The 27,397-nt window shown below is 47.1% G+C and overlaps 2 protein-coding genes across 8 annotated transcripts in view; one reads left to right on the forward strand and one right to left on the reverse strand.

The window, feature by feature from the left end:
• PCCB (propionyl-CoA carboxylase subunit beta) overlaps positions 1-10,965 on the reverse strand; it is a 34,265-nt gene extending 23,300 nt beyond the window's left edge. The window contains exon 1 of one of the 3 annotated variants that reach the window (XM_064386143.1): positions 10,783-10,965. In XM_064386143.1, the coding sequence (XP_064242213.1) occupies positions 10,783-10,950 (168 nt within the window). In that variant the 5' untranslated portion in view covers positions 10,951-10,965. Of the gene's footprint in view, positions 1-7,153; positions 7,234-8,866; positions 9,018-10,782 lie in introns of those variants that run through there. The other 2 variants (XM_064386146.1, XM_064386145.1) reach the window with 2 other exon arrangements.
• On the forward strand, positions 127-25,763 carry MSL2 (MSL complex subunit 2). Of its 5 annotated transcripts, XM_064386141.1 has the most exons (4): positions 127-248; positions 3,951-4,139; positions 4,567-4,685; positions 21,874-25,763. In XM_064386141.1, exon 4 carries the CDS (start codon positions 21,954-21,956, stop codon positions 23,469-23,471), a length of 1,518 nt encoding a protein of 505 aa, XP_064242211.1. In that variant the 5' UTR covers positions 127-248; positions 3,951-4,139; positions 4,567-4,685; positions 21,874-21,953; the 3' UTR covers positions 23,472-25,763. The 5 variants fall into 5 exon arrangements, with proteins under 5 accessions (XP_064242211.1, XP_064242210.1, XP_064242209.1 ...); XM_064386140.1 differs by lacking the exons at positions 127-248; positions 3,951-4,139 and having other exon boundaries at positions 4,223-4,685; XM_064386139.1 differs by lacking the exons at positions 127-248; positions 3,951-4,139; positions 4,567-4,685 and adding an exon at positions 7,438-7,715.
• Positions 25,764-27,397: the final 1,634 nt, after the last annotated feature.

Genomic DNA, 27,397 nt, shown 5'->3' on the forward strand with positions numbered 1-27,397 from the left:
TCGGACGGATGAGGCAAATCGAGACCCCGTAAGAAGGGAGTGGGTCAGGATGTGCGGGGAATACGCGGCGCACACAGAGTGCCCGAGCTGCAGTGTATCCGCAATCCAGAGATCTGATGTCATCGCCTCCCAGGCAGTTCTCCAGTGTGCAGGCGCAGCCATCTGTGCAGCAGATCATTTGTTACCCCTGCAGGCCACCTCCGACACCGACCACCAACAAACCAGCGGCCAGTTCCCAGTAGGGCGAGGTGAGTGTTGCCTTGAGTGTGCACATACCACACGTGAAATGCACGAGCATGGCCCTGTAGATACCACAAGTCTGAGGAATCTCCAAGAATGGAAATTCTTGGCTTACATAGCATGTACAAGCTGTTGTACGATAATTCATTTTGAAAGGGCTCTCAGGCTCCAGTCCAGCGTCCTGCTCAGAACAGACTCAGCACTGAATTCATACCATTTTGTCAGCTGGCTCTTAAAAGTCTGCAAGGACAGAGGCTGGCACACCTTTCTCAGTCTGAGTTCCAGTGCCTGACTGGCTCCATGGGGAACTGATTCACCCCAACCCTTTCTACTCAGTAGCAACCTGCCTTGTTTCAGTTTAGGACAGCTGCCTCTTGTCCTCTGCCTGTGCACTTCAGCCAGGAAGGGTTAGTGAGGTGACAGCCACAGGCTCTCCAGTACCAGCAAGCAGCTGCTAGGGATGTCCCCAGTGTCCACTCCAGGCTAACAAAGATAAAGCCCAGTCCCCCAGCCTCTCCTCCTGAGGCAAGTGCCATCATGCTGCCCCTCCTCACCACGATGTGCTAGCCGAGACACAGCTGTATAGCAAGAGATCTGTCAGAAATCTCGCCCAGGGTAAGACACCTGACATACACTGCTCTTCCCTCATCCACAGAACCTCTCACTTTGTCACCGGAAGGCACCGAGGTTGGTCACACAATTTATTCCTGGTTAATCTGTGCTAGCTATTCCCCATCACCTTCTCCATGTGACCACAAAAGGCAGCCAAGAACACTTGTCCCAGGCCAAATTGAGGGGGATCACCTGACAGTCCCAGGATTTTTGTAGATGGGAGTAACCCCAGGCTTTTCCCAGCCATCAGGGATCTCCCTGATCTTTCAAAGATAACGGTGGCATCAATGCCAACTCTCTCCGCCCACTTGGGTCATGCTGTCTGGTCCCCCAGAATGTGTCAAACTGTCTCAATAGCTGCTGATCCAATCACCTCCACTACAGGAGCCCTCTCCTTGAGCCCTGCCTGCAGGCACAAGGGCCTGGGGAGATCTTGGCAGTGAAGATCAGGACAAGAAAGGCACCAAGTACCTCAGCCCACACATTCTGAGCAGGAGGCTGTTTTAGCCCCCAGCCAGAGCAGCAGCAGGATGCCAGCTGCATTCCTGACCTATCTGTGAGATAGCTGCTCCTTGACAGCAGCCAAACAGGCATTTCACCCTCCCCACTCAGGAAGTTTCTCTGGTCACAAAACAGCCCAGGCAGAAATCAGACCACAGATATTTGAAGCAAAAGTCTCCACTATCCCCCTCAGGTGGGTTCAGCATCACTCAGGCTGCCTGGAATAGCTTCTTAATTAAAAATACACTCAAAAGAACAACTCTGCAACTTCAGAAATTAAAATAACCACTATTCTGAACACGGGTCACGTGCAAAAGAGGTTGGGAATCTGCATTCTGGGAACAAAGGGGTTTCAAAAAGCCCCCATCCTGGCATGGCAAGGGGAGCCAGCAGAGGCAAAAGGGCATTCTTTGGATAGTTGAAGTTCTGCCCGATAGAAGAGTAGCAGGGGAGACAGAATTGTCAGGAATTGCAGGTTACATGTTAAAAAACAGAGTGAAGAGGCTAAAAAGTACTTTTAGTAGCAACTTGCTGGAAGTATAAAAACTAGTAAATTCTTTTTCAAATACTTGAGAAGAAGGAAGTACACCAGAGATTCTGGCAATAAAACAAACCAAGATTAAAGGGATTGTTCAGACTATCCAACAGAAAAAAAAAATTATTATTTTTGGTTTGTTTTATCCAAATTCAGTGTAAAGGACCTTGAGAGTATTTCTGAGCTAAAAAGCCTGGGTTTTGGGATTTTTACTCGAATGTTTACTGAGTACACTGAAGGTCCTATTTCACCCCCAAAGAGTAAAAGGTTAAGTTATAGAACAAATCCTTCAGGACCAAACTGTTTTCACCTCAGTGTTATAAGGTCCTTCAGAGATTAACTGAACTTGCTTAAAGTCTCTTGCTAAAAACTTCTATGACAAGTGGCTAGTGCAATGTCAATTTTTAAGACAGGCATTAAGGGACCTTTAAACTTTAAACCTGTAAATCCAATATGAATTATGAAGCGAAATGCCAAAAAGTCCACCAATTCACAAAACCCAGTATTAGCAAACACAGAAACAGGACATACTGGGGAGCAGTTGGCAGAGATTTTGTATAGAGATTCCTGCCATGCACATCTAGTGGCTTTATTTAGTGAAATCAAACATATAAAACAGAGCTTCTGTTCATATAAGAACTCAGATTTTCAGAGGCCTTTGAGAATGTCCCTGATTAGGAGCTCTTGAAACTAAGCTGTCATTAGATTAAAAGGAATTCACCTCACAGAGCTCAGAGAGAAATGTAATTCAAGTGGATGTTAAGATGCACTGGGGAGAAGCAAACCCCAAGAATACATGTCTGTACACAAAAGGAACAAGTTCACAGTAACCCAGCAAAAACATCAGCTCCATTTTCAATAACAGCCAAAGAGTCAAAAGGTCCTGGACACACTAATGGAGAAGGAATCTACCTAGGAATACAAAATGAAAGGAGCTGCTAGTCTCCCTGTAGGTCCCCAAGACACAAATTGCTGGATGACTATGCTAGGAAAATATCACTATATGCTTACAGTATTATTACTGTTCTCTACATATTTGTCACTGCCTGCTTTTGGAAGTGGGATACCAGACTAGTTCTGACAGTCATTCATACAGTCCAATATTGTTAGAATGGTCAAGCTAGAGATTGTCACAAGGATGCATCAGAAACTGAAAATTCTCCAGGCAGTTTCTCAAGAAGTCCCCACAATGCAAATCAGTGAAAGCATTTTGAGGCCAAATCCAGTTACAAGAGGACTTTAAACCATGAGAAAGCAGTCTTCTGATATTAAATTTTTCCATATTCAGTCAAATAGTAATTTGTGCTTGGTTTTGTTAAACAGAAGTGGGGAATAAAACCCAGTTCCATTACCAATTTGTATTCCTGTAGGGAACCACCCGAGGTCAAAGTCAGCTGTTCAAATCAGAGGGGTAACTCAGGTGTGTAAGAGGCACATTCTTGCTGCATGTATGGTAGGATAATCCCTAAACCCAAATTAAACTGGAGTACTTGCAGAGTTGAACCAGTATTTCTGCATTAGCAGTTTGGCTCAGAATCAGCTCAACTATTTAGTGCTAATCCCAGATCATCTCTATTTGCTCTGGGCTGTTCCAAAGTGAGAGTCCTGTTCTGACAAAACTCCTGCACTCCTGGAAGCACAGGTTTAGACCAGACTCACATCCCACATCAGAGATGAGCTGGGCTCTCACCAAAGAAGCAGATCTCCTCCAAAACTGGATTTGTATATACTAAGGCCAAAAGTGACTGCTGTGGTTATATCAGACATGCTGTACAATGTGAGATTGTCTCAGCAAGATATTCTATGAATTGCATATTTTAATCAATTATCAAGTACTTGTATCACATTGTTAAAAGAAGAACTTCATATTCTTTGTTTGATACAGTGAAATAATCAGTCTGTACTGGTTTCTCAAAAAAGCCTGTCAGAACACCTCAGAGTGAAGATGAACAATGTTTGTCACGGGGTCACTACAAAGGACCTATTGAAAGATGTAGTTGTAGCCTTACAGCTTCAGAATAAGGAAAAGCACCACGGGGATTAACCATCTCTTTGTCATCAGGCACAAGACTTCTCCCCACAGGACACCAGAAATGCTCTGGTCAAAAAAGAGGTGCACAGAGGACATAGGGATCTAAGAAGTCACCTTCAGGAAGTCACAGTAATACTTATTTGTCTGGATTGGGAACAAGGCAGTTAAGGAAACAAGTAAAGCCAGTGTTTTCCAGCAGCTCTCCTGTCCCACTTACAGGTAAGCCCCAAAAGAGAAGGGCCAGAGTATCCCTGCTTAAGTCATAACAGTAAAACAAACCACCAAGCTATTTTTTTTTAAAGAGAGGCTCCCTGTGTGAGTTTCCATAGTACTTCTCAACCTCACAGCTCAGAGGGCAGTAGGGAAGAGCACAATGCTCTTGGAAGTAAAAGTGAACAGCCAGCTCAATTATGCCAATTCATTAATGCAAATGCAGAACTTACTCACATGCCCCTCCCAAACCTGAGCTGGCAAACAGGTGTAAGAGCTACAGCACGAGTAGAGTGCTACTTCACCTGGACTCACAGAGAGCACAGGATCCTCCTGGCACACAGAAACCAACAGGAACCCCCAGCCTCAACAAGCAACAGCTGTCTTTGGATTTACAACTCTAGATCCAGAGAACAACTTGAATTTCTTTGTTTAGCAACATCAGAAACACATTAACAGCTTCAATGAGGAGGTGGACTGCTGTGAGCTCTATCAATGCCCTCCTTTTGTGCTTCTGACATGTATTGGGAATCTGTGTTGTGACACTTTTGAAAGGTAAGCTAAACAGATTTTTTTTTCATTAGCTGCAATATAAAGTTCACTCACATGCTTCATGTAAGGACAACTATGAGGCAAAAAGAACTGAAAAAGAGGGATTTGATTTCACTTGACAGAACTTCAGAGTTGCACAGGTGTACATACCTCTTCACTACTGCTTATACAATTTAATAAAAACAGGAGGAATTTGATTACCAAAGATGTAATATTAAATGCAAAATGCACCTACTTGATGCTGATTCAAATAAAACAATTATTAGGCCAGACATGCTCACACAGCTGGAGAAAAGCTATTGCAGCTACACCCACCAGCCTGGTTCAAATTGGGGGAGGGCTGGGAGAACTGAAAGAGAAAGCTGTGCTGAACAATAAATGCTGGAGGAGATGCCCTACAAATTCATCCTATGAAAATTCCCTTCAAATATATCCCCCAAACAAAATAAATGAATGGTGGGGGACTGGCTTGTGGAGAACAATAAGCAAACCCCTTAACAATAGTGACATAGTGGGTGGGGCTTGTACTGAGATCCCAAGGACCTTAAAATTGTTGGGGAATATTCCTTCTCACGTCCTTGTGAATCCAAACCACAAATAGATTCCTGTTTATTTGCTGGGTGTTTCTGAAAGTAGTAGTTAGTTTAAAAATACCAAAGAACACCAAAAAACAAAACTCCACACACAGTTACAAAGAACTGGTGGGTCTAACAGGCACAGCAATGAAACTGTACAGCACTGACTATTCCAATGTCCAACAACAGATAAGAAGTGTTCTGGCTTAGAACAAGGAATTCCTCCTACCAGTAAAGATACAAACTGTACTGCACTATTCCAGGTCTCAAGAATGATAATGGAGATTATCAGCCTTTTTTGTTTTGTTTCATTCCCTCAAAAAAAAAAAAAGAAGAAAAAAAAAAGCTGCTTGGAAAAAACAGACCCAAATAAAAAAGCAGAAATTTCCTTTATCATATGTAGAGGTGAACTTGAATGAAAGGGCCATTGCAACCACTCCTATAATCAATTAAAAAGGGTGTCCCTGGTGTTGTAGGTGTGAACTCAAAACAAAACCAGCAATTCTCAGAGAGGGATGTTGGTAAGAGATTAGTAAGCAGCTGGAATATGTTTCTAAAAAGCATGGCCACTATGGAATAACGTAAAAGAATACTTTAGAAGGCTGATGAGAAAACTTGTTATAGTGGTGAAGTCTATGGTTTGTTCATGAATATAAAAGGGAGGCAAAAGCAATGGACTAGGAGTACCACTATGCTCTGCTTTACCAGGATTCCAAAGACATGTCATGTTTGGACACCCCCTGGAATATCTGGGAGTTACAAAACTAAAAGGACAATCCTATGAGACAAATTCAAGGCAAATTAAAAAGGGACAAACAGGGAATTGGTGCAGCCCATTCTGCAGGAGCAGTCTCTGCAGCTGTCTCACTGGGATGATAACCAGGGTGAGCAGGTGCTCATGGGTCACCTAACAAAAGGCACAGGCTTTGCAGAGCTATGACAGCCATCCCAAACTCCTCTGACTGCCTTCTGGCAAAAGTCAGCCTGTGGGGGGATGCTTTTTGTTCCTTTCTTCTGCAGTCACTGTGATTACCTGTTTGTTTTGTTAATTCATTAATAGCATCAGCCCAGAAAACTGTGTTGTTGGAAGTGTTACAATCCCTCTGGTCTTAGCCTGCCTCTCCTCGTGATACTCAGAAGGCAGTGACACAGAAGGAAGCCTACATCAAGTCAAACAAGCAAGCCATTAGAAACAAGCTTGCCATTGGCAGCCTTCCGAGGGAAAACCCAAAGTCCCTAACAAAACAACAGCAAAGCCCCACCATTTTATTCGCATCCAAGTTTTCAGAGGCAGTGTATGTGCTGACCTGTATTTTTTTTCCTACTCAGTGATACCTTTCCCTTAAAAATGCAGTGCTGCAGGAATCAGACACTTTAGGATGCACCACTTCCACAGCACAGGGAACTTAACACAGGGAGCTACCTGAACACTGCATGTTTTTTATTATGCATACATATATTACAAAGGACTGTTCACTGAGATCTAAATGTTTACTCTGATCAAGTGCTGTAGGGAAGAAACAAAAACTATCACCCAAGGACCTGGGCCATGAACACAGGTATCTGTGTTTGGCAGAGTTAATAGGCAGTATTCTAACCTAGTCTGAACAAGGAGTCTAGTTTTTCCCAAACACAGAGCATTGACAGAAACTGGAAAATGAAATAACATTCCTATTCCACCCTTATTCTCCAGTGAAAGGAGATTTACTCAATGCCTTATTGAGTGTTTCAGTGCTTGTTCAAAGTTAAGCACCTACCACTGGGCAGGGAGGGAGACTGGTCCCACAGGGCTGTTGGCACGAGGGAGCAGCAGAGGTGGCTGCAGCAGGGGAAAGGTGAGCCAGGGAGGTGAGAGCAAGGCAGGCAGGGCAGTGCTACCAACTACAAGAAGAGTACCTGAGTGAGGAGAGCAGAGCAGGGCCAGCAGCAGCAAGAAGGGTGAGCCCCTGAGCAGCAGCCATCTGCAGCAAGGAGCAGGTCCAAGGGCAAAGCAGGCAGCCAGCAGGGCAGAGGGAGCCAGGGATCAGCAAAAGGTCAGCTCTCGTGCTTGAGAGAAGCTCCTGAGGCACAGCAGAGAAGGTTCCAGGGGAGCTTTTCCCCACCTGGCTGTTTCTGGTGGGGTCACACAGGTGCAGCACATCAGGGCTGAGCCAGCCCCTGGGGCAGGGAGGCTGCAGAGCTGGGAGGGGCACTCAGCCCCTCACAGTTACTGTCACCACCCCACAAACAGCTGAGGCCCTAACCCACCCTCCTGGGACAGCAGCACTCCTCCTGCAGGATAGTGATGCTGACAGACTGGAACAAATGATCAACAGAGGCAAGAAAAATTATATCTGCTGCTTGGACTGCACTGTTAGAAATGAACTCAAGGATCTGGATAGAAAAAAGTGAAATTCAGCAGATCAGCCAGCAATAATGGGAGAAAGAAAAGCACTATGGCTTTCCTCTGGTCTGAAAGGTATGACCTAGTCACTCTTGCTACTCTTGCAGTTTCATATTCCATTATTACCATAATTTTCAAGAGTAATACTTCTTTGTAGTTCTAGAGAGTTTATATTATCTGTCTTGCCAGGATTGCAATTGTTCTTAGGTGAAAGCCAGAGCTACTCATTTAGTTCCATCAGTGAGAAAAATGCAGGTTAATGTTGTGGATTGGGATACTGAGGTTTGGCCCTGGAACCCTACAGCTGTCAACTGCTGAATTCCAGGCTGTGCCTGATACCTCAAAGGAGCGTATCCCAGAAATTAACAAGACTGGTAAAACTCTGGGTGTTGGGTGTCAAGTAAGAGCCAGAGCAGCATGAGAGGGAGCTGGGAGGGGCTGACAATGTTCAGGACACAGTGTGTTCAGAGTTTGGCAGAGGATGTGACACAGGGAGGTGTGCATGAGAATGTGGACACGGTGGGAATTTTCTGGATGTTATTTCAGTCTGTTGGCTTGGTTCAGCACAGAAGGTGTTCCTGGCAGTAAGCTGAAGAAGGAATTGGGCATTTTACAAGCAATGCAACAGCAGGCTGGGGGTGAGAATGAAGATGCTGTGCCTTGGAGTGAAGTCAGGTTGGGGATCCAATGTGTGCAAGGAGTTACAGTCCAGAGATGGCTACTGAGTGTTTGCTGGAGGCAGAAGGGCATGCTGGATCTGTGTGGTGACATGGAGATGCACCCACATGGGCCGCACCTGGGCTCTGTGGGAACAGTGCTAACGGGGGGAATGAGCTGCTTGGTGAGGACCACAAGTGCTAAGTGAGTATTTGGAGTCAAGACCCAAATTCCTGTATTTTGTGTTGTACACTTATTTTGTGTTGGGCTGGAAAGATTGGGGGCATTCATGAAGTGAACACGGAACTAAAGATACAGGTGGAACTCCTTGATTAGTTTCACATGGGAAACCCTTAAGTGAACACAGAGGGCAAAGTGGGAAAAAGGAGAAGCTCTGTCAGGCAGTTCCCCAAAAGGCCAGACACAGAAGCAGGGAGAGGGCTGCCTGATGGTGCTGGCAGTGTTGCAACACAGGATCTGGAAGGCTGTGAAATGGCCTTGGTGCTTAGGTACGAAATAAAACAAGTAATCTCCACAAAAGTCCTGCCTGTGCCTATATCTTGTCATACCTGCCCTCATCCACTGCTGTGCTGTACGTGGGGTCTCCAGCAGGAACGCTTTAGACAGACTTCTGTCCACAGAGCCGTGTGAGGGAGGCGGGCGATGTCCTGAGGGCTCTGTGCGCTCCGCAGCTCCCGCGCCACCTCTCCCAAGAGCTGCCGGGCCCCACGGGCCCCCGGGCTCGCTCCGTGCCGGCGGAGGGGGCCGGTGTGTCAGCCGGGAGCGCGAGGTACTGAGAGGCCTGGCCGCAGGCTCCAGCAGGGCCCGGGGGCAGAGGCGGGGCCGCTTCCTCAGCCGGAGCGGAGGCGCTCGCCATGACAGGGGCGGGACGCGGCGCCCGCGCCCGGCCGCCGTGAGGGGGGAAGCGGGGGCGCGCGGGGCGGGGGCGCGCGGGGCCGCGGCTCCGTGCCCAGCGCCGTGCGCGAGCGGCGCGCGGGGCCCCGGCGGGCGCTGAGGCGGCGCGCGCCCCTCCCGCCCTCCTGCGCGCGGCCCCCGGCCGCCAGCTCGGGCGCCGCTAGAGGGCGCCGGCGGCCCCCCGCCCCGCTGCGGGCGCGCATGCGCGGCGCGGGCGGCGGCGATGGCCCCGCAGTGACGGCCGGATCTAACGGCGCCACCGCGGAGCGCGCGCGGCCCGCCCGGCCCTGCCCGCGCGCCCACCGGCCCCGCGCAGGAGGCGGCGCCGCCGCCGCGGTGATGCGGCCGCGGTGAGCCCCGGGTGCCTCCGCCGCCCTCCCGCCGCATCGGGCAGCGCGGCCCCGCCGCCGCCCCGCGCCCGTTCGCGGATCCTGCCTGCGGCCGCCGCCATGCCGGGCCGCCGCTGAGGGAGGCGCCGACAGCAGCAGGGGCCCCGCGGCGGGGCGGGTATGGCCCGCAGGGACCTGCAGTAGCGCCGCCGCCGCTGCCGCCCGGGCCGAGCCGCCGCTCGGAGCGAGGCCTCCCCCGCGGGAGGCGGAGGAGGAGCCGGCGCGGCCCCCTCCGGCAGGGCCGCCGCGGCCTCCGCGCTGCCGCCGCCGCCGCCGCGCGGCTCCAGGTGGCCCCGGACCAAGGTGACACCCGGCCGGCCCCCGCCCCGGGGCCACCTGCCCCCGCGGCCCGCGCAGACCTTCTTCGCACCGCGCAGCCGGCGGCGAGCGAGCGGCGGCGATGAACCCGGTGAATGCCACTTCTCTCTACGTGTCCGCGAGCCGCCTGGTGCTCAACTACGACCCGGCGGACCCCCAGTCCTTTTCCGAGATTAACAAGCTCCTGCCCTACTTCAGGCAGTCCCTCTCCTGCTGCGTGTGCGGTGAGGATCTTTCTTTTGTTCCTGCACAATGAGCCTCCCCGGGGCTCCCGCACGGCCCTGGGCCCGCACCGGGGCTGCCTCGGCCTCGCCGGCCCGGCCCGGCCCGGGGCAGCTCCCGGCAAAGTTTGGCGGGCGCGGAGTCCCCGGTGCCGGGCCGCCGGGGGGGCGGCTCGGCGCTCGGGAGCGGCGGAGTGGGACCTGCCGGGCTGAGCCCGCCCCCGGCGCGGGGCAGCCGCGGGCAGGGCCGGTCACAAGGGCAGGGAGGCGGCGGCGGCCGGGGCTCGGCAGCCGCGCACGCTGCCAAGGCGGTGGCGGCACGGAGAGAGCGTTCGCCTGAAAACGCAGCGCTTTATTCTGATCTCTGCTTCATCGAGGCTACGGCGGTTGTCAGCGGTTATTGGAATACCCCGGTGCAGTGGAGTTAATCGCTTTAAAAAAGCGATGACTAAGAGCGAGTGTGGTAAAAGATACCCAAAACGAAATACAGACCGTAGAGGCAGGGGAAGAGGAACTTCGTAATTTTTTTCCCCCCCTCCTTGAAATGTAAACAATAAGTAATTCCGATTTAAGGCCGGGAAACAATAATTGATTTTTTTTTTTTTGGTGCCTAGTAGATAAATGTTCTGTAACAATAATTACCTTAAAAAGCAAACAGGCTGGCAGTCTGCTGGGCTGTCCCCGCTCCTGTGCCCCAGGAAAGAGCGTTCTGTGTGCTGTGGGCAGAGGCGGTATCGGGAATTTCGGTGTTACAGGCTGGGGAATACTGGGAAGGAATTGCATTCTGCTCTGTTTACGGAGTGGGGGCATGTGTCCGTTCCTGGGAGGAAGCTCTGGAATAAACTGTTCGGTTTCCTTGAACTTCCCTTTGCAGCCTTGGTCAGTGTCGGGAGGGGGCTCTGACCTGTTAGACCCCTTGGTTGTAAAATTTTTTAAAATCTCCTTTTTTCCCTCTGGTAGTTTTAAGTCCTGCCCTGTTAGTGTTCGTATTTTCCTGGCAGAGTGGTTTTACGTTCGCCGTGTTTGTCGGTACCGGTGTGTGTGTTACAGTGGGTTTGAACTGCATCACTGGGGTTTAGAAAGTTAAATATTTTATTTATTTACAGGATCAGGATTTCACTGTTGAGACGGCTGAAGTAGCGTTAGATGCTTCCTATCCTCTCGCTGTTGGCTCCTCCCACTTAAAGTCTTTGAAAATAGAGATCTGTTTGCACTGGGAAAGAGGGAGCCCGTTCCCAGGATCTCTGCATCGTCATTTCCTGGAGTAATTTGTCTTAAGGATTTTTCCTCATGGAATCCCAATGCTGCTGTTGATGTATCTCTGCTTTTTATTTCTTATCACCTTAGGTCAAATTGATTCCAACCCCAGCTGTGCTTTCTTCCCATAAATTCTTCCTGCTTTTGGTCAGTCACCAGACTGCTTTTGCCAAAAAATATGCAAATATAATTCTGATTTTTTTTTTAAATTAGGTGTTTGCATTGCTGTGCTCTCCGGCCTCTCCACTTTAAGCCTGGTCTTCTGAAATACGTTCTTTGTTCTCCTTGCCTTGCCTTCTTCCCTTCTTGGCCTTTTGCAATCTTAGTTTTACACTCTGTGCTGTTGAAATTGTCTATCTTTAATTTGCCCCTGCCCAAATTCCTGAGCTTTTTTTTTCCCCCCTTCTTCAGCTTTTCTTGCTTGGTTTTTCTGTCACTCTCAGTTTTGTAGAGCAAACCAGGTTTTTAGTTTGTTTTCTTCTATTTCCTTGTGCCTCCATGGATATTCCTATTTAAAAACTGTGGTTCTGCTTTCTCTCTTGACCCTTTATTTTCTTTGAATATTAGGGTTGTTCCTTTGGTGTATATTTTTTTCCCTACTGTGGCCAGGTTTCAGATAACTGTAGCTGCTGCTTATTTGAAATGTTTTGCTTACAGCTGATTAACCAGTCTTATCTGTGCCTCCTGGACTCCTGTTTGTGGTGTGTCAGTACCCAGGGCCTCAGTAAATTCCACACTCTGTGGAGCTGTGCAGTAAAACAGAGTTCCTCAGGTGTCTGCCTTGGGCCTGAGGTGGCCGTGGGGAGTGGGCTTGTCCCACACAGAACTGCTCACTCTGCTGCTCCCAGTGTCACAAGTCTACAGTCCAGACTGGTAAAGGCTGGTCCATCTTATTTGCTTTTTGTGTTCCTTTTCTCTTAGTGCTAAGAGCTGTTATACCTTTTACATCTTCTGAATATTTAAGGTCATTAAACCCTATACAACCATCAAAGCCTTTTTAGCTTTGTTGTTTTAAAAGATAAAAGTAATTACTGAAGTAAAGGCTACACTGAGAGATCATGACTATGACCACCCAAAACTGCCAGAATCCCAGAATATTCTGGGTTGGAAGGGACCCACAAGGGCCATGGCATGTTAGTGAATGGCCCATGGAGGGACTGAACACAGCACCTTGGTGTTCTCAGCACCCTGCTCTGAGCAGCTGAGCTAACTGTGCACTGTGGGTTTGGGTTGGCTTTTTTGTTTTAATGCTTGAAAGCTTTTCTGATGCTCACTTCTTGCTGCCCTGTTTGTCTGTTTATACCATGAGACCCAAATACCTGGCTCTGGGTCCATGGACATGGAACTTGGAGTGTCTGGTACTTTCCTGGCACAGATCTTTGTAAAGTGCTGAGTGCTTTGTGGGAGAAATGCTGCAGGAAGTATCAGTAGTGGTTAAAGTCTCAAGTGCTGGACTTCTAGGAATTCCCTTGGGAAGTTACTCCACAAATTAGTGCTCCTTATGTCATCAGCTTTTTCTCAGTATGTAATCTCTGTTGAGTGCATTCTGTAATGCTTTGTTGTGCTGTAGGTATTAATTCCATGGTCCAGATTGTCCCTTTAATTTTTAGGGAACTGTTTTTAGGAGAAATGAGTGCTAGCTACATCAATCAGCTAACATTCCTGGGCTTCCACTGTGCTCCCAAAGCACGAGGCATAAGCCAGCTCATTTCCTTGTGATCCCATAGTCTTTTACACCAGCTCACATAGCAGGGGGTGGCAGAAGTTTTTGGACCCACATAATTATGAAGTTCTAATTAAAGCTCTGATTTCACATTCAGATTGGCACACATGGAGTTGCAGCAGTAGAAAGCCAAAATGTAAATACAGTATGCCAGTGTAAGTCAGCTGAATCAGTTCTGGGTGGATTCAAGGTCTCCCTCTTGCCTCATGATGGGTGATAAGGGTTCAGTTCTGTAGCTGGAACAGCCGTGTGTGTATTTCTAGGATTTAAGTGTGATCATGTGACAGTTTCCTGGACAGTGCTGTAGGTAATACATCATCCTTTTATAGGGATGTATAAGACAATATTTCCTAGAGCTTTTAAAACTTGAAAATAACTGCTCCCATGTGGGCATTAGGCAGAAGGGCTGTGCCTTGTGTGTTTTGAGGATGTGAAATACAAGTTTCAGTCTCTGGAATAAAGTAATTATTATAAAACTGCATGTTAATACACATTTAGTTTAAAAATAGCATAGTAGAATTTGTGCAACAAGCTCCTATGTTTTAAAGGTGCTGTCCATTGGGATAAACATCTTAGCAGTTAGAATCATTCTCTGGTTCAGATACCATGCAGGTAACTGCAAATCTTGGTCTTTTCAGCATTAAGAGCCTTCTTTGAAATTCTTGTAAGAGGTGAAATGCTTGTAAGAGAAGGATTTCCAGTCAGATCAGCTTAGCTTTTTATCCATAGAGAACTTCATCATGGAATCTCTGAAAGATATTTCAAAGGTATGTGAAAGATGGTTATTGCTGTTTGAGAGAGTTCTTGGGAGCTGGCAGGGCTGCAGGACAACATTTTATGCTTGGCCAGGAACCCAGCTGGTGCTGGGAAACACAGGATGAGAATACAGTTCTTGTCTTAAACATCCTGTAATCCCAGTAAGGGGATGTGAGACAACATGTGGCTTTAGGGAGATTAGGGGGCAGGAACAAAGAAACCCATGGCAGCACTGACGGGTACCTCACAGAGCCCCACCCCGTGTTCTCAGGCAGCTCTTGGTGATTTTAGCCAGGGGTTGAAGGCTCAGTGCTGCAGTAGCATCGTGGAAACAACTCCCAGGCAAGGGCAATGGCATGGACTGCCCAAAAAGAAAAATAAAAATTGTTAACTTTTGTTTTTCCATATAAAGATTAGTGTAAGGATGTTACTTCCCTCCTGCTCTTGTGTAAAAGCAATAGCCTGTTTTGAGAGTTTTATGCTGCCAATGTAAGTTGAATAGAGTGTATAATATAATTACATGTTATAGTCAGTTATACTTGGCACTAGATCTGAAATGTCTTCATAGTTGGTGGTATACAGTTGTGTAAAATTTCCCACTTTGTGCCATTCTGCCCATTTGAAGGCTTCTCCTCCTCTTCCTCTCCTCTCTCTGAGGTAATTCTCCTTTGCTTCTGCAGCTTCTGTGTCCCCCAGTGCCCTTCCCTGGTCGGCAGCTCTTGGGGTGTGGTTCCAGCTCAGTGCTGCATTCTGTCCCTGGGAAATAAATGGTGGGAACTGGGCCTGCACAGTTGGACTGAACTTCCCTCAAAGGGGAGATACTTGAGTGACACCTAAACAGATGGAAACTTCCTGGAAAATTCAGTTTCCTGTCACAGACATGGAATAAGGGAGATGAAACAAATTCCCATTCTAATAAAACTTAATTATATGGATGATACTGGAGTTTCCATTTGGGATGTCAGCCATGGCTAAGTTGAGCTTGGATAACAGAGTGTTAGGGTGAAAAAAACATGAGTTTTTAAAGTTTTGTGATGGAAAAGTTTAGCTTGGGACTTCTTCCTTGTCCATTCTCCCTAGGTTGAGGAGAGTGAAGGCTGATTCATGATCTGTGTTGCCAGATCAGAGCTGCCTTTTATGTTTGAAAATTGGTCTGGGTCTGTGGGGTTTTATAGGTATTTTCTCCATTGACATTTTCTTCTTTCCTCTGTTTTCATTTATGAGAAATAATGTAAACAAAACTACTGATAGTTTTTAAAAGTACATGATTTTTCCCTTAAAAATGGTCATGAATGGTTTCCAAAACAGTTCTGAATTTGTGGAGAATGTGAAAAATAATCAGCATCTCTGAAACAACCATCAGAGAGCATGGGCTAGGGGAGTAAGTACCTATCAAATACCTTCTGCTGCAGGTATTCTGTTTGTGCGTGGTCTGGGGAGCAGTTGTCTATAAAATGTCCAGTCTCACATCTCTGTATACACCAGTTTTTACTCAAGAACATGTTGGGTGATTTCCTCTTAAAATCTCCCTACTCAACTTCGTTTCCCTTTCCTGTTTTCAAGCCCTGTGTGTGACTCCTGGGAGAGCTGCTTTGTCAAGGTTGTCTGCATTGTGCTGCAGAAGTTTTGATAACAGAAAGTTCTGCCAGTAGAATTTAGATTGGTTTCTAAACTAAAAATACTCGTCTGCCTCGGAAGAAAATTGAGTAGGAAGAGAAGTAGCTGCGGTCCCCTCGGTGGCAGCCGGGTGACAGTGACTTCCAAAGAGAGTTGCAGTGCTGTCTTTGCTGGGACTGGAGAGCAGTGTTGCTGCTTGAGGAGCTGGGAGGTGATGGATGCTTTGGTGGTGCCTGAGGATATTGATTAAAGTGTGTCCCCAGCGTTTAGAGAGGAGTTAATGTGCTGCCAGGAGGCATCTTTACTGGGATGGCTGAGCTGTGTCCTGGGCAGGGAGCACTCCACACTCCTTCCTCTGCCTTTGTTTGCTTTGCTGCCTGAGGTGTACACTCAGGCTCTCAGCACGAACTGAGCCTTCCTGCATGCTGTGGTGGAGCCTTTAGTAAGGCCAGAAAGCATTCCCTGGGGCTGGGCACTGACTGGGGAAGTGGTGGCAGTGCAGCCTTTCCGAGCACAGACTTCCCTCTCCTGGAGGTATCGCCCCAGCCCCGCAGTGATGCAATCTGGAATTCCGGCTCTGCTGAGCCTGCCCACGGCTGCCTCCCTCTGCACTGTGCCCTTGCAGAGCACACCTCGCTCTGAGATTCTGATGTTCCAGCATTTTTGTTTGGCGTGGAAAAATTGTTTTCATTACTTCTTGTTTGCTTGGAGAATGTGATGAACTTGATCTATAACTTCTAAAGTAAGTTCTAACTGTTGTGTTTCTGCAGCTTAGAAACATGTTATTGTTTTATACTCATAGGAGAAATGTTAACTTTGCTATTTGAAACTTCTCAAAATACAGCAATCTTGACTTTTGGAAAACATCATGTGAAAATTTTATACTGCATGGTGAAAAAGATTAATTTATCCATCTTCTTAAAGCCTCAAAGTTTGAACTTTATCACCCAGTTTGTTAAAAATATATTTAGAATTTTTCCAGAGATTTTGTAAACACAAAGACTTTCAAACAGAACTATAACTTTGACATAGGACTTAGTAAAAATGTTCTGTTGTTTCTTATGTTGGGGGTGGACTCAAAGAAAAAGGCAGTCAGTCCCTTCTGCAATTATAATGCAATTTGTTGTAGTTTTTTTCCTTGAACTTTAGCTAAATAGGTTGACTGTGTTTCTCCAAATATGAAGGAAAAATAGTCTAACTGTCTTCTGATCATGGTTAAATTGGGTTCCCATGGTGTTCAGGCAAAAACAGTGCAGTTTTTATTTTTTCAGAGAGTTACACAAACATTAATTCATTAGTCACAACTGTCCCTATACGAGGGTAATAATGTCTTTAGCAATTTTTTCATAGTTGTGTGTTCATGGAGGATGTGCAGAAATACTCAGTAGCCAGCAGAATGTTTTCTCTGATAAAATTTTGAAATAAGTATTTTTATTTGATTTGGGGATTTTTTTAAGTGCTTTTTTGTGTCCCCCACATTTCCATTACATTCAGCAAGGAATTTATAAGTGTGGAAGTCTTGGTCCAGTTCTGGTAGTGTGGTTGGGGTGATCTAAGGGCAGGGTGGTGTTTGCAGGAAGAAATAATTTCTCATAGTTCACAGGGAGTTCTGTGCTGGGAGTCTTGGGGAACAGGTTTGGTTCTACTTTTTGGCTGAATTGAACAATTTCTCTGTACAGAACCTTGTGTCAAAGCCCATGGAAGGGTCACACATGTGTAGTGCTGCTGTTGTGAACTGCCCTCAGCTCTGTTCGAGTTCTGGAGCTGTGGGCTCAGCTGTGCCCTGGAATTGCAGAGGTGTGGTGGTGTCTCAGCTAAGAGCACGGAGCTGGCACTGCTGTGCACTGGGTGGGACACCTGGGGACAGGGGATCCAGCAGATTTCACTGAGAAATCTGAGAGGGGCTGCCCAACATTTTTCTACCTGGGACAACTGCTAGGGCAGGGGTGGGACAGACATCAGTCTGGGGAATCTGGCTCCTGACTTGGTGCAGTTTTGGTGAAATGCATCAAATCCAACATGGTCCAGCCCACCCTGAGTGTAGGTTTGGAAGTGGGGGGTGTTAGGGCTTGGGGTCTGAGATCTTTCCCTGCTGTCATGTCCATGCACTAATCTGTGTGAGTCAGAACGTGTTCAGTTTTCTTGTTTTGTGGGAAGTACCCAGATCTCCCACCCCTCTAAAACAGATCCCACACATTTGTTGTATTCCTCTGCAGATGGCTGACAGACCTTTTTGCTGCTCATCATATGCCTGCCTGTCTGTCGTCAGATAGTTTTGCAAATAGTGCTTTTAGGGGGTTTATCCAACTCGGGAAACGCTGCTTTTGTGAGGGTATTTTCTGTTGTGTTTGCCTTAAAGCCTCGTTGAGCTGCTGCTCATTCTTCTGTGGGCTCCAGCTGATGATTTCTGGGGTGAGAAGAGGCAGTGTGGAGTGGCAGGGGGCAGTTCAGGGAAGGAGGTGGGAGAGCAGGGCTTTTCCTTCCCTCCCTGCTGCAGCTGCAGCTCTGGAGCTGCAGGTAGAGGGCTGGCTGAGCACAAACCCTGTGCAGTGGTGTCACAGTCAGTGAGAACCAGCTCCTGTCCTTCAGGAGCTCCTGGGCTCTGAAGCTTGGACGTGGCAACTTGTTGGAGCTTTCTGGCTGTTGCTAATGATTTTAGTAGAAACAATCAGATGATGTTTAATCCCAAAATGAAAAGGCTGACAGTACAGCAGTGCAGCTGTCAAAGCTCCAGCTGTGGATATGACTTTGGGGTCCTTGGCACGTAGAAGTGTGTGAAACCTCAGATGGGTAGAGCTTCCTGTTCCTCAGAGCTTGGTAGGGGCTCAGTATTTTTGTTTCTGTAATCGTGTTTAAAAATAAGCTTGTGCTCACTGTGCTGTTTGATGGGCATGGATTGGTGGCTGAGCTCCCTTGCTGCCCTCTCCTGTATCCCATGGCTGCCCCTGGTGCTGGCCGAGCACCAGAGCTCTTGTGGTGATCCCAGTGCAGCCAGGATGAACCCCAGGGATACAACTGTATTTGTGAAAAAAAAAAAAAAAAAAAAAAAAGACTTTAATAATTAAATAATTCTTAAGACTTTGGGTTGTTGGAAAAGCCAAGATAATTTTCAGTGATTAATGTCCCAGTAGCATTTCCAAGGACCCTAAATTAGATATTTGTGTTTAGCCCTTTCCTGCCTTTGCTGAGGATAGGTGAGAAAGGCTTGAACAGGTACCTCCAGCCATTCTTCCCAGTGAATTTCATCCATTGGGAGTGTATTTGCTGGGTACAGACACCTAACAATTGTTTTGATTCCAATTCTTCTCCTCCCTTTGGCCTCAGAGACACAAGTTGCAGATGCTTCCCCTTATCCATGCAGCTGTGAAATAATGCTCATTAAGGCCCACAGCAGGAAGTATTCCCTGTGGTTTAAGTGACCTCCCTCCAGCTCCCAGGACTTTCCAGATCAGCTGGGATGTTTGGTAAATAATATATTAAAAGTTTTTCCTCTGTATATGCTCCTCATTAATTGTAAGTGCTGATATTATTGTATGTATTTAGTCAACCTCTCTGAAATCAGGACACTTAAGAGCTGATGTGGAAGGAAAGTCTCATATTGGACGGTTTGCAAGAACACAGTTTTGCTTTTGGTGTATTGATAAACCCCTTAGCAAAGAGTGAGCAAGTTCAGTAGCAGCAGGCTACACAGGGCTGTGTAACTGAGGGTCTGCAGTAACTGTGGAAGGGTCTGTGCAGGTGAGTGGCTGCCAATAAAATGAAAAATTACATTTAGCTTAGAGAAATACTAAATTATAAGCATGGAAAAGTACTAACTTCAGGGCCCACCATGTTTATATCTTGGAGATCTATATGCATTTTTAAATTTCTGGAGAGGGGCAGCACAGATGGCCACCAGGCAAAAGTGAGATCTTGGCTTTGCAAAACTTCAGGGTTCCAAAACAGCTCAGGTGCTGTTTGTGGGACAGTGCTGCTGACTTAGTGCCCCTCCCTGAGTATTACAAGTAATGAAACTTAATTTTATGGGAAATTAGCATCTCGTGGTTGGCTTTTTTTTTAACTTGTCAGTACTAAGACTGAGGAGAGTGATAGTGCCACAGAATCCATACAAGAGAGAAACTTTGAAGAATGAATATTCAATGAGATATGAGCTGAAACAGAAAATATTCCCACAGCTCAGGCATTCCTAATGTCTCTCCAGTGTAGGTTGCCTGGCATTTACTGGGAGTAGAACTTGCTCTGTTCTTCCTGGCAGTGAGAGCATGTGAAGTGTTTTGTCTTGTCAGTCCGTCTGGTTTTTCCCTCAAAGCCTCCAGAAATTTAAATTTTCCTGTATCCTCTTTTAGCATTTGTACTTATTCAGGAGTTTCAGCCAAATTTATTTTGGGAGAAATAAAACACACTGTTGGTGTTGCCTTTTTAAAAAATCTATTTAAAAGTTAAGGTGGTATCTTGTTATTTGGTGCTGTTTCTGAAGTATTTTAGTTCTGTAAAGCATCATAACTCAGCCTTATTGTCCTAAGGAGCCAAGAGAGGCTGAGGAGTGCACCCAGCTGCTTTGTGCCATTAATTGGGAATTAATTAATGCTGGTGGCTTTTGGCCCTGGGAGCACTGTAGTTGCAAGGCTCTGGTGTCTGCACTGGCCAGGGCACAGCTCGTGCTGGTGCTGTGGACTCAGGACCCAGGGGGCTGGACCATTGCTGGTGAACTCTCTGCTGAAGGACAGAACTTCTTCGAGGAGCTGGTGGAATTTAAAGTTCTGGTTTTGTTCTCCTCAGGGAACTTTCCTCCTGAAATCAAGTTCCATCTTAGGACCACAATGACCACCTCTGCCTGTGTTGTTTATATTGTGACATTTCAAGGGAATTTGGGAAAAAAACCCAATAAATCCCCCTGCAGGTTGGACTGTGTGACTTCATGTTCCATCTGTTGGCTTTAAACCTTCCCAGCTTGATGTGATGAGTGTTTTGTCTTCTCCTGGTGGGGTCCTGTCACACTGCCACACAGGGCAGGGCTCATTCTGTGCCACTGTGTGTGCCACCTGCCAGCGTGCTGAACAACTGGATTCCTCTGCATTTATTAAAAATTACTGTGTAATAGCAACCTGAGCACTGACTCATGTGATTTGCTGCTCAAAACCCAGTTTACATCCAGCCACACCAACTGAATGATAGCTCAGGTGGAGGGCTGGGAGCAGCCCCTTCCCAAAGAGGGATCAGGGAATGCTGAGCAATGAGAGAAAACATCTTTGATATTTTTTGGGTTTTATCCCAGTCTGATTTGATACATGCTCTTTGCTTCCTCTTCCCAAGTTGTTTAATTTCATTCACTTGTTGCAGCAGATTGTTTTCACTTTGGAAAATCTGGGTGGGAATTCCCTGATGGCTGTAACTCATCCAGCAGAGGCTCCTTATGAGTGAAAGGTCTGATCAAAGCTGGGAATGTGCTGCTGGGAGGGGAGGGGAGCCTGTTGCTGGGGATGACTATAGATACTGTGCAGTTTAATTTAGGAGATGGAATATCTTTCTGGCCTAGAGCTGCCTGGAAATAGCAAAGCAATACTGTCATTTTCTGGATATAGGAACTAGTTGGATTGTTTCTATACAAAATTTAGTTTCACTTGTTCTTTCATATTTTATCCTGAGGTAATATTTGTGTTGTTCTTAAGTAAAACCAAAGTAATTCTTCCAGGTTTTTACAGTTTTGGGGATCTGCAGACAAAACTTTTCAGACTGTCAGTGCTGGGGGCCTGAAGCTTTCTGGGTTGTCATGGGGTGTGGATTCCTTTAGTAGCTGATTTTTATTAGTTTTTTATTCTAAACAGTAAAATATTGAAAAAATTATTTATTCTGATGGTTTCACTAAATGCTAAATGAAAAATAACACAAAGTCTACTGTGTCTTCTTCCCTTTAGGGGTGGATATTTCATGATTTTTACATTCCTTTCAGAGTTTTTTCTTTCTCTACTCTGTTCCCATTTGCTTTTACTAATTCCGTTAAAGTCTTTGCAGTAAGTTATCATGGGAGTTCATTATTTCACTTTTGGAAATTGATAGAAATCTTGTGTGTTCTGTAAGTTTCTGTGGACAAAGCTGAAGGGGAGAAGGCAATCAGTAGTTTTGTAGTTGAGAATGTTTCTAAAGGCTGCAGCACACAACACATTGTGGTGTGATGGTTTTCTTCTAATTTTATCCAATGTTTTAAAACCAGGTTGGCAGCTGTGAGAATTTGTACAGGCAGTTGTTTGGATGGGATGTTTTCTTGTGAATAACTCAACTTTTTGAGTAACTTTTTTTGATGGTACAAAAAAATTCATCCAATAATGTCCAGGAAACCTGCCTTAAGTCCATTGTAATCCTCCTCTTCCTTTTTCTCATAGGAAATTTGCTACAAGATCCTATTGCTCCTACCAACTCCAATTGTCAGCATTATGTCTGCAAAACGTGTAAAGGCAAGAAGATGATGATGAAGCCGTCGTGTAGCTGGTGCAAGGACTACGAGCAGTTTGAGGAGAACAAGCAGCTGAGCATCCTGGTGAACTGCTACAAGAAGCTGTGCGAGTACATCACGCAGACGCCGCTGGCCCGGGACATCATCCAGGCCGTGGATTGCTCTGCAGACCTGCTGGCTCTGCTCAAGGATGGGGCACCGCTGCACGAGGAGGCGGAGAAGTCCTCGGACGCAGCCCTGGCTCTGTGTCTGACGCATTCCCCGGTCCCTTCCACCTCGGAGCTGGCGACGGACACGCCCGGGGGGTTCACGGCGCTGCCCGAGAGCGCGCCCGGCCTGGACCTGCGGGGCTCTGTCATCAACGGGCTGCCCCCCTGCAACGGGCTGTCGGTGGAGAAGCTGGGCGTGAGCATCCCCTCCCCCGAGCACGCCGCCGCCATCGATGTGTGCAGCACCGGGGATTACATCAAAACAGAGGACATCCCCGGCGGCCTGCAGCCCGTGTGTGACACCGTGGCCACCAGCGACCTGTGCCCCGCGGGCATCGACATCTGTGGCTTCAGTGAGGACATCAAGCCGGGCGGGTCGCTGCTGCTCAGCGTGGAGGAGGTGCTGCGCAGCCTGGAGACCGTGTCCAGCAGCGAGGTGTGCGACTCCAACCTGCAGCCCGGCCTGGAGGCAAACATGGCCAACGGCCCCTTCCTGCAGCTCTCCCCCCCTCCCCTCAGCCATAACATTTTCATGTCCACAGATGCTTCTCCTCATGGGCTCTCCTGCACGGCAGCCACGCCCAAGGTGGTGAAGCTGAACAGGAAGCGCTCTCGCTCCGAAAGCGACAGTGAGAAGGTTCAGCCTCTGCCCATCTCCAGCATCATCTGCGGCCCAACGCTGGGAGCGTCGGCTCCCGTCACAGTCAAACAGGAAAATAAAATGTCCTTGCAGCCTATTGCGACTGTACCTAATGGAGGAACTACTCCCAAAATCAGTAAAACTGTGCTCCTGTCTAACAAAAGCGTGAAAAAGAACTTAGAACACGCCCCTAAGAAATCCCACCCAAAAGCCAAACCAGGGGTGCTGAAAACAAAAGACAAGGCAAAGGAGAAAGTTCCCAGCAGTAACGTTATGCCAGGAAGCCCAACAAAAACTGTGTATAAAAAGCCACAAGAAAAGAAAGGGTGTAAATGTGGTCGTGCCACCCAAAATCCAAGTGTTCTTACATGCCGTGGCCAACGCTGCCCTTGCTACTCTAACCGCAAAGCCTGCCTTGACTGCATATGCCGTGGCTGCCAAAACTCCTACATGGCTAACGGGGAGAAGAAGCTGGAGGCCTTTGCAGTGCCAGAAAAGGCCTTGGAGCAGACTCGGCTTACTTTGGGCATTAATGTGACAAGCATTGCCGTGCGCAATGCCAGCACAAGCACCAGTGTAATCAATGTGACAGGGTCACCAGTAACGACGTTTATAGCTGCCAGTACACATGATGAGAAAAGTTTGGATGAAGCTATAGACATGAGATATGACTGTTGAACCTTTCTTTCTTTTCCCTGCCATCCGTAGGGGAACTGCTACAGGTTTAAGGCAGCTATGGTTCTGTTTAACTTGCTGGAGCTCCTGCGTTTAGATCACTTGTATCAAGTGTTTTTCATTGCTATGTTCTGTGTATTAGTGTCTGGGAAATAGTTGCAGATAATGGAGGAGTTACCCTAAAACTGTTTTTAGTTCTTACAGCACCTCATAGTTTGAGATGGATTGCTGATGTAAATGATTTTATCACAAGATCTTTTGACAAGGAATATATTGACCTCATTGTACTTGCTCATGCTTTGTGCTCAGTCAAAGCTTCAGCTTCAGTGTAGCATCCAGATAGTGCATCTCAACTGTGCTAGATGATGGCGTAGAGAAATAATTATTTGATGGGTTATAGTCAACATGAGCAGGAAATGACCTGACATTCCTGTGGGAAAGGCAGCACAAGCTGGGGGATACACTCCAGAAAGGGTAGGTAGTGGTGATTGTGAGAATTGGTTGTGCCCTCTACTGAACAGCATACAGTTAAAAAAGATTAATAAATGTACTGAGCTGGCAGGCCAAAAGGCATCTCAGATGGCTGCAGGCAAGGCTCAGGAGGGTCGGGTGGATGCAAAGGTCGAGCTCCAGCTTGGATATCCCGTCCTGGTAATGACATCATCATCCGTGGGCTTTGTCTTCCTAACACTTCACAGGTCATGTCCCTGCTCAGTTGCCCCTCTGAGCCAGCCCCCTGTGCATGACAAGTCACTGAGGGGCTGGGCTGGGGGAGAACATCACTGGTACCCCACGAAGGTTCAAGTTCTATTAGCACCATCCTCTCCCTTTCCCGAGTTCCTGCTGTTTTTACTGCTGTTGCTTCTAGGGAAGAGAAGGGGTTTTGTGGGTTACAGGAAGTCCTTGGCTGATTTTCCCCCCTCTGGTGCTGATCAGTGCCAGGGCTACAGGGAGATGCTGCAGCACTTATCACCACTGGGGGGTTGTTTGATCAGGTTTGTAACAGAGCCGGGACCCCTCCCACGGAGGGGAGTTCCCTGCTGCCAGTTACCTCCCAGCCAGGGCACAGCATCCAGGGCTATCAAAGGTCAAATTTTTGGGGTGTTTGCTAAACACAATAAGCTAGCTATAACTCACTCCACCCTGAACCTATCTCACTTTTGCTAAAATGTTGAAAATAGCTTTTGAAGGTCATTGCTTTTCAGCCTGGGCCAAAAGGCTCGAAAATAGAAAAATAACACAAAGTTGTCGAGCTTATCTGGAAAAGTGTTACAGTGAAAGAGTTCCTCTCAGGAATTCAGCTTTGTGCAAAAATGGTTGATTTCAGCGCAATCCCTAAATAAGAGTGCAGGCACAAGATTTAGTTGTGCCTTCAGGGCTTCATTGGAAGCCTAAAATGTTGAGATTGCTTTGTGACAGTAGAAATTCTCCTCTTGGAATGACAGAGCACAACCCGAGCATGGGCTGACTCGAACACAAACATTACTGTCTGATTTTAAAGGCCATTCCTGTTTCAGCAGCATGTTAAATAGTGTGTGGATTTTTTAGTTCCTGTCCTGCTTCCATCTTCCCTCTTCCCCAGGCACAGCCCCTGCGGTGCTTTCCGGCCCGGCGCTGGGTGTGCTTTGATTTGGCACAAAGCACGTACAATGACGGTTCCTCACCGAGAAATGAGCAAAAACCCTTTGGACACAAATGGCACCTCCTTTTGTTTTGTAGTGTACCATGGTGTCATTTTCTGTGAATGTGGTCAGAGCTTTTTGTTGGTTTTGGTTTGTTTCTCCCCCCGTCTTTTTTGTGGGGTGGGCAGGGTGGGGGGTTAAAGCCATAGGAAGAAAAATGTGATGTACGTGTCCAGTCTGTACTTTTTTGTTTTTGTTTTGCAAGAAGAGTTGAAAAATATTTTTGATAATGAGTAAATGGTGGAAAATGCTTCTTAGTATTCTTGTCTTTATTTGCCAACCCAAGTACCTAAGATCTGTGTTTTTTAGCCCTCATGAGATTTAACGATGTCCTATTAAAATGTATTTAGTTAAACTTGTATGTGATTTTTGTGTTGACCCAGAGGGATCCTACCAGTCTCTAATTTGGTGGTTTGATCGTGACCTACTAATGTAAATCTGTTTATTAGTCCACTGCGTGTAAGCGAAGCAGCGACCCGGAGGCTGGGAGTGGCTGCGCAGCACGGGTTGTGTCGGAATGCTTTTGCAGAGCTGTTCAGTTTTGCCAAGATTGTTGATGGTACATTTTTAGGACTTTCATTAAATTAAATACAAAGTACCTTTGCTCCAGAAATGCGGGAGTATTTGGAATCTTTACTATCTCACTGCTGCATTCAATGTGGTACCAAAAGTTGGAGAACTTAGGTCAAGAGTGTTTTGGAGCGTCGACAGGAGAGCCCTGATGGTTAATGTAAAACTGCAAATGGTAGATTCAGGTTGTTTCTAAAAAACATTTCCTTTTATGCTGCCACATTCTTGAAATGTATATTAAAATTCAAATTGATTTAATAAATGTTAGTTTTCTAATTCTATTTGGCAATTGCTGAAGGCATCAGTGTGGCATATGTTGAACTCAGTGTCTAAATACTACTTAGTGTGTTGATGATTAATTCTCTAATTGTTTAAATTAGGGTTGGCTTGGTTTGGTTTCCTTACCCTCCTGGCTAGTTGTTTGTGAGCTGAGCAATGGAAAGGATCGTCTTGGTGCTGACAGGAATTCCAGCAGCTCCAGTTGGGAAAGCATTCCTTCCACAGCAGCTTCCTGCTTTGGGGCCTTCCTGCCTTGGCTTGGGCAGAGAGCAGGGTGAGGGGCACAGTCCAGCACAGCCCAGGAGGGACTTGTCCCTGCTGCCCATCCCCAGGAGCTGGAGTCACTGGTGGGTGCAGCTCAGTGATTATTTGAGCTCCAGCCTGGCCCCAGCTGGGCTGCCCGGAATTCCCGGCGTTCCTCCTGCAGTTCTCTGGATCCAGGAGCTGCTCTCAGCATTGGCACAGAGGGAGCTGCTTGGGGATTTCTTACAGAGGAAGTGTGTGATATTCCAGTTTTCTTCCCAATCCCCCTGAAGGCAGGGATTAACTGCCAAACTTTATCAAAACCCTGTAATTTGTAGAGCAGAATCAAAAAGCAGTTTTTGGTCACGTGTAGTGGTACAAAATGCAGTGCTTCTGACCATCCAGATCTGAACATAGTTGTGAACAAGGAGGAGAAGCCCTCTACACTTCCCTGTGGAGTGGAAAGGCTCTTCCCAGGTATCACACATTAGGACATGTTAAAAAATGTTGAGACACACAAGGCAATGTGGCGGTTGGTGATAGGGCTTAGAGGGCAGGGTGGAGCTCTCAAAGGTTGGATTTGCTGATCATGGGGGTCTTTTCCAACCTTAACAATCCTACGACAAAGCAGAGGCTGGGATTAAATCCCAGAGGGGGGACAGGGAGACAAAACATTACCTGCTGGATGTGTTACCTTAGGTTCTCCTTCCCTGGCTTGTCTGCCCACAGTGCAGAGCCAGAGGCACTGGGCACAGCAGCCTCTCCCTGCAGATGTTCTTCCCTTGCATGGGAGCTGAAAACATTCCCAGGGAACAGCTGCCGTCGGTGCCTTCAGCACAGCCCAGGACTGCCCCTGCCAGCCCCAGCATTCGGTGGTGTCAGAAGAGCCTGCAGAGTTACAGAGAAAGGAACCCAAAAAGCCAGTTTGCCAAGGCAGCTGCTTCTGGCACAGCAGGGAGCTGCTCCCTCAGTGAAACTCCAGAGCTTCAAGGAACAGATCCCACAGCTGTGGCACAGGGATGGTGCAGAGGTTGTGGTGTGACCCAGCACAGAAGCATCTTTTTACTGCATGCAAGAAGCACCACCTCCCCAGAAAATTCTTATTTAAATTCCATGCAAACCAGAAAAGGATTTTTGATGGCTGTTGGAGAACTG

This window comes from Passer domesticus, chromosome 11 (genome assembly GCF_036417665.1).
Source record: "Passer domesticus isolate bPasDom1 chromosome 11, bPasDom1.hap1, whole genome shotgun sequence".
NCBI lineage: Eukaryota > Metazoa > Chordata > Aves > Passeriformes > Passeridae > Passer > Passer domesticus.

Bases quoted from the DNA above. Each gene is read 5' to 3' on its own strand.
- MSL2 (XM_064386138.1), top strand. From the start codon at position 10,002: ATGAACCCGGTGAATGCCACTTCTCTCTACGTGTCCGCGAGCCGCCTG. The intron at 10,144-21,873 runs GTGAGGATCTTT...TTTTTCTCATAG, and splicing joins CCTCTCCTGCTGCGTGTGCG to GAAATTTGCTACAAGATCCT.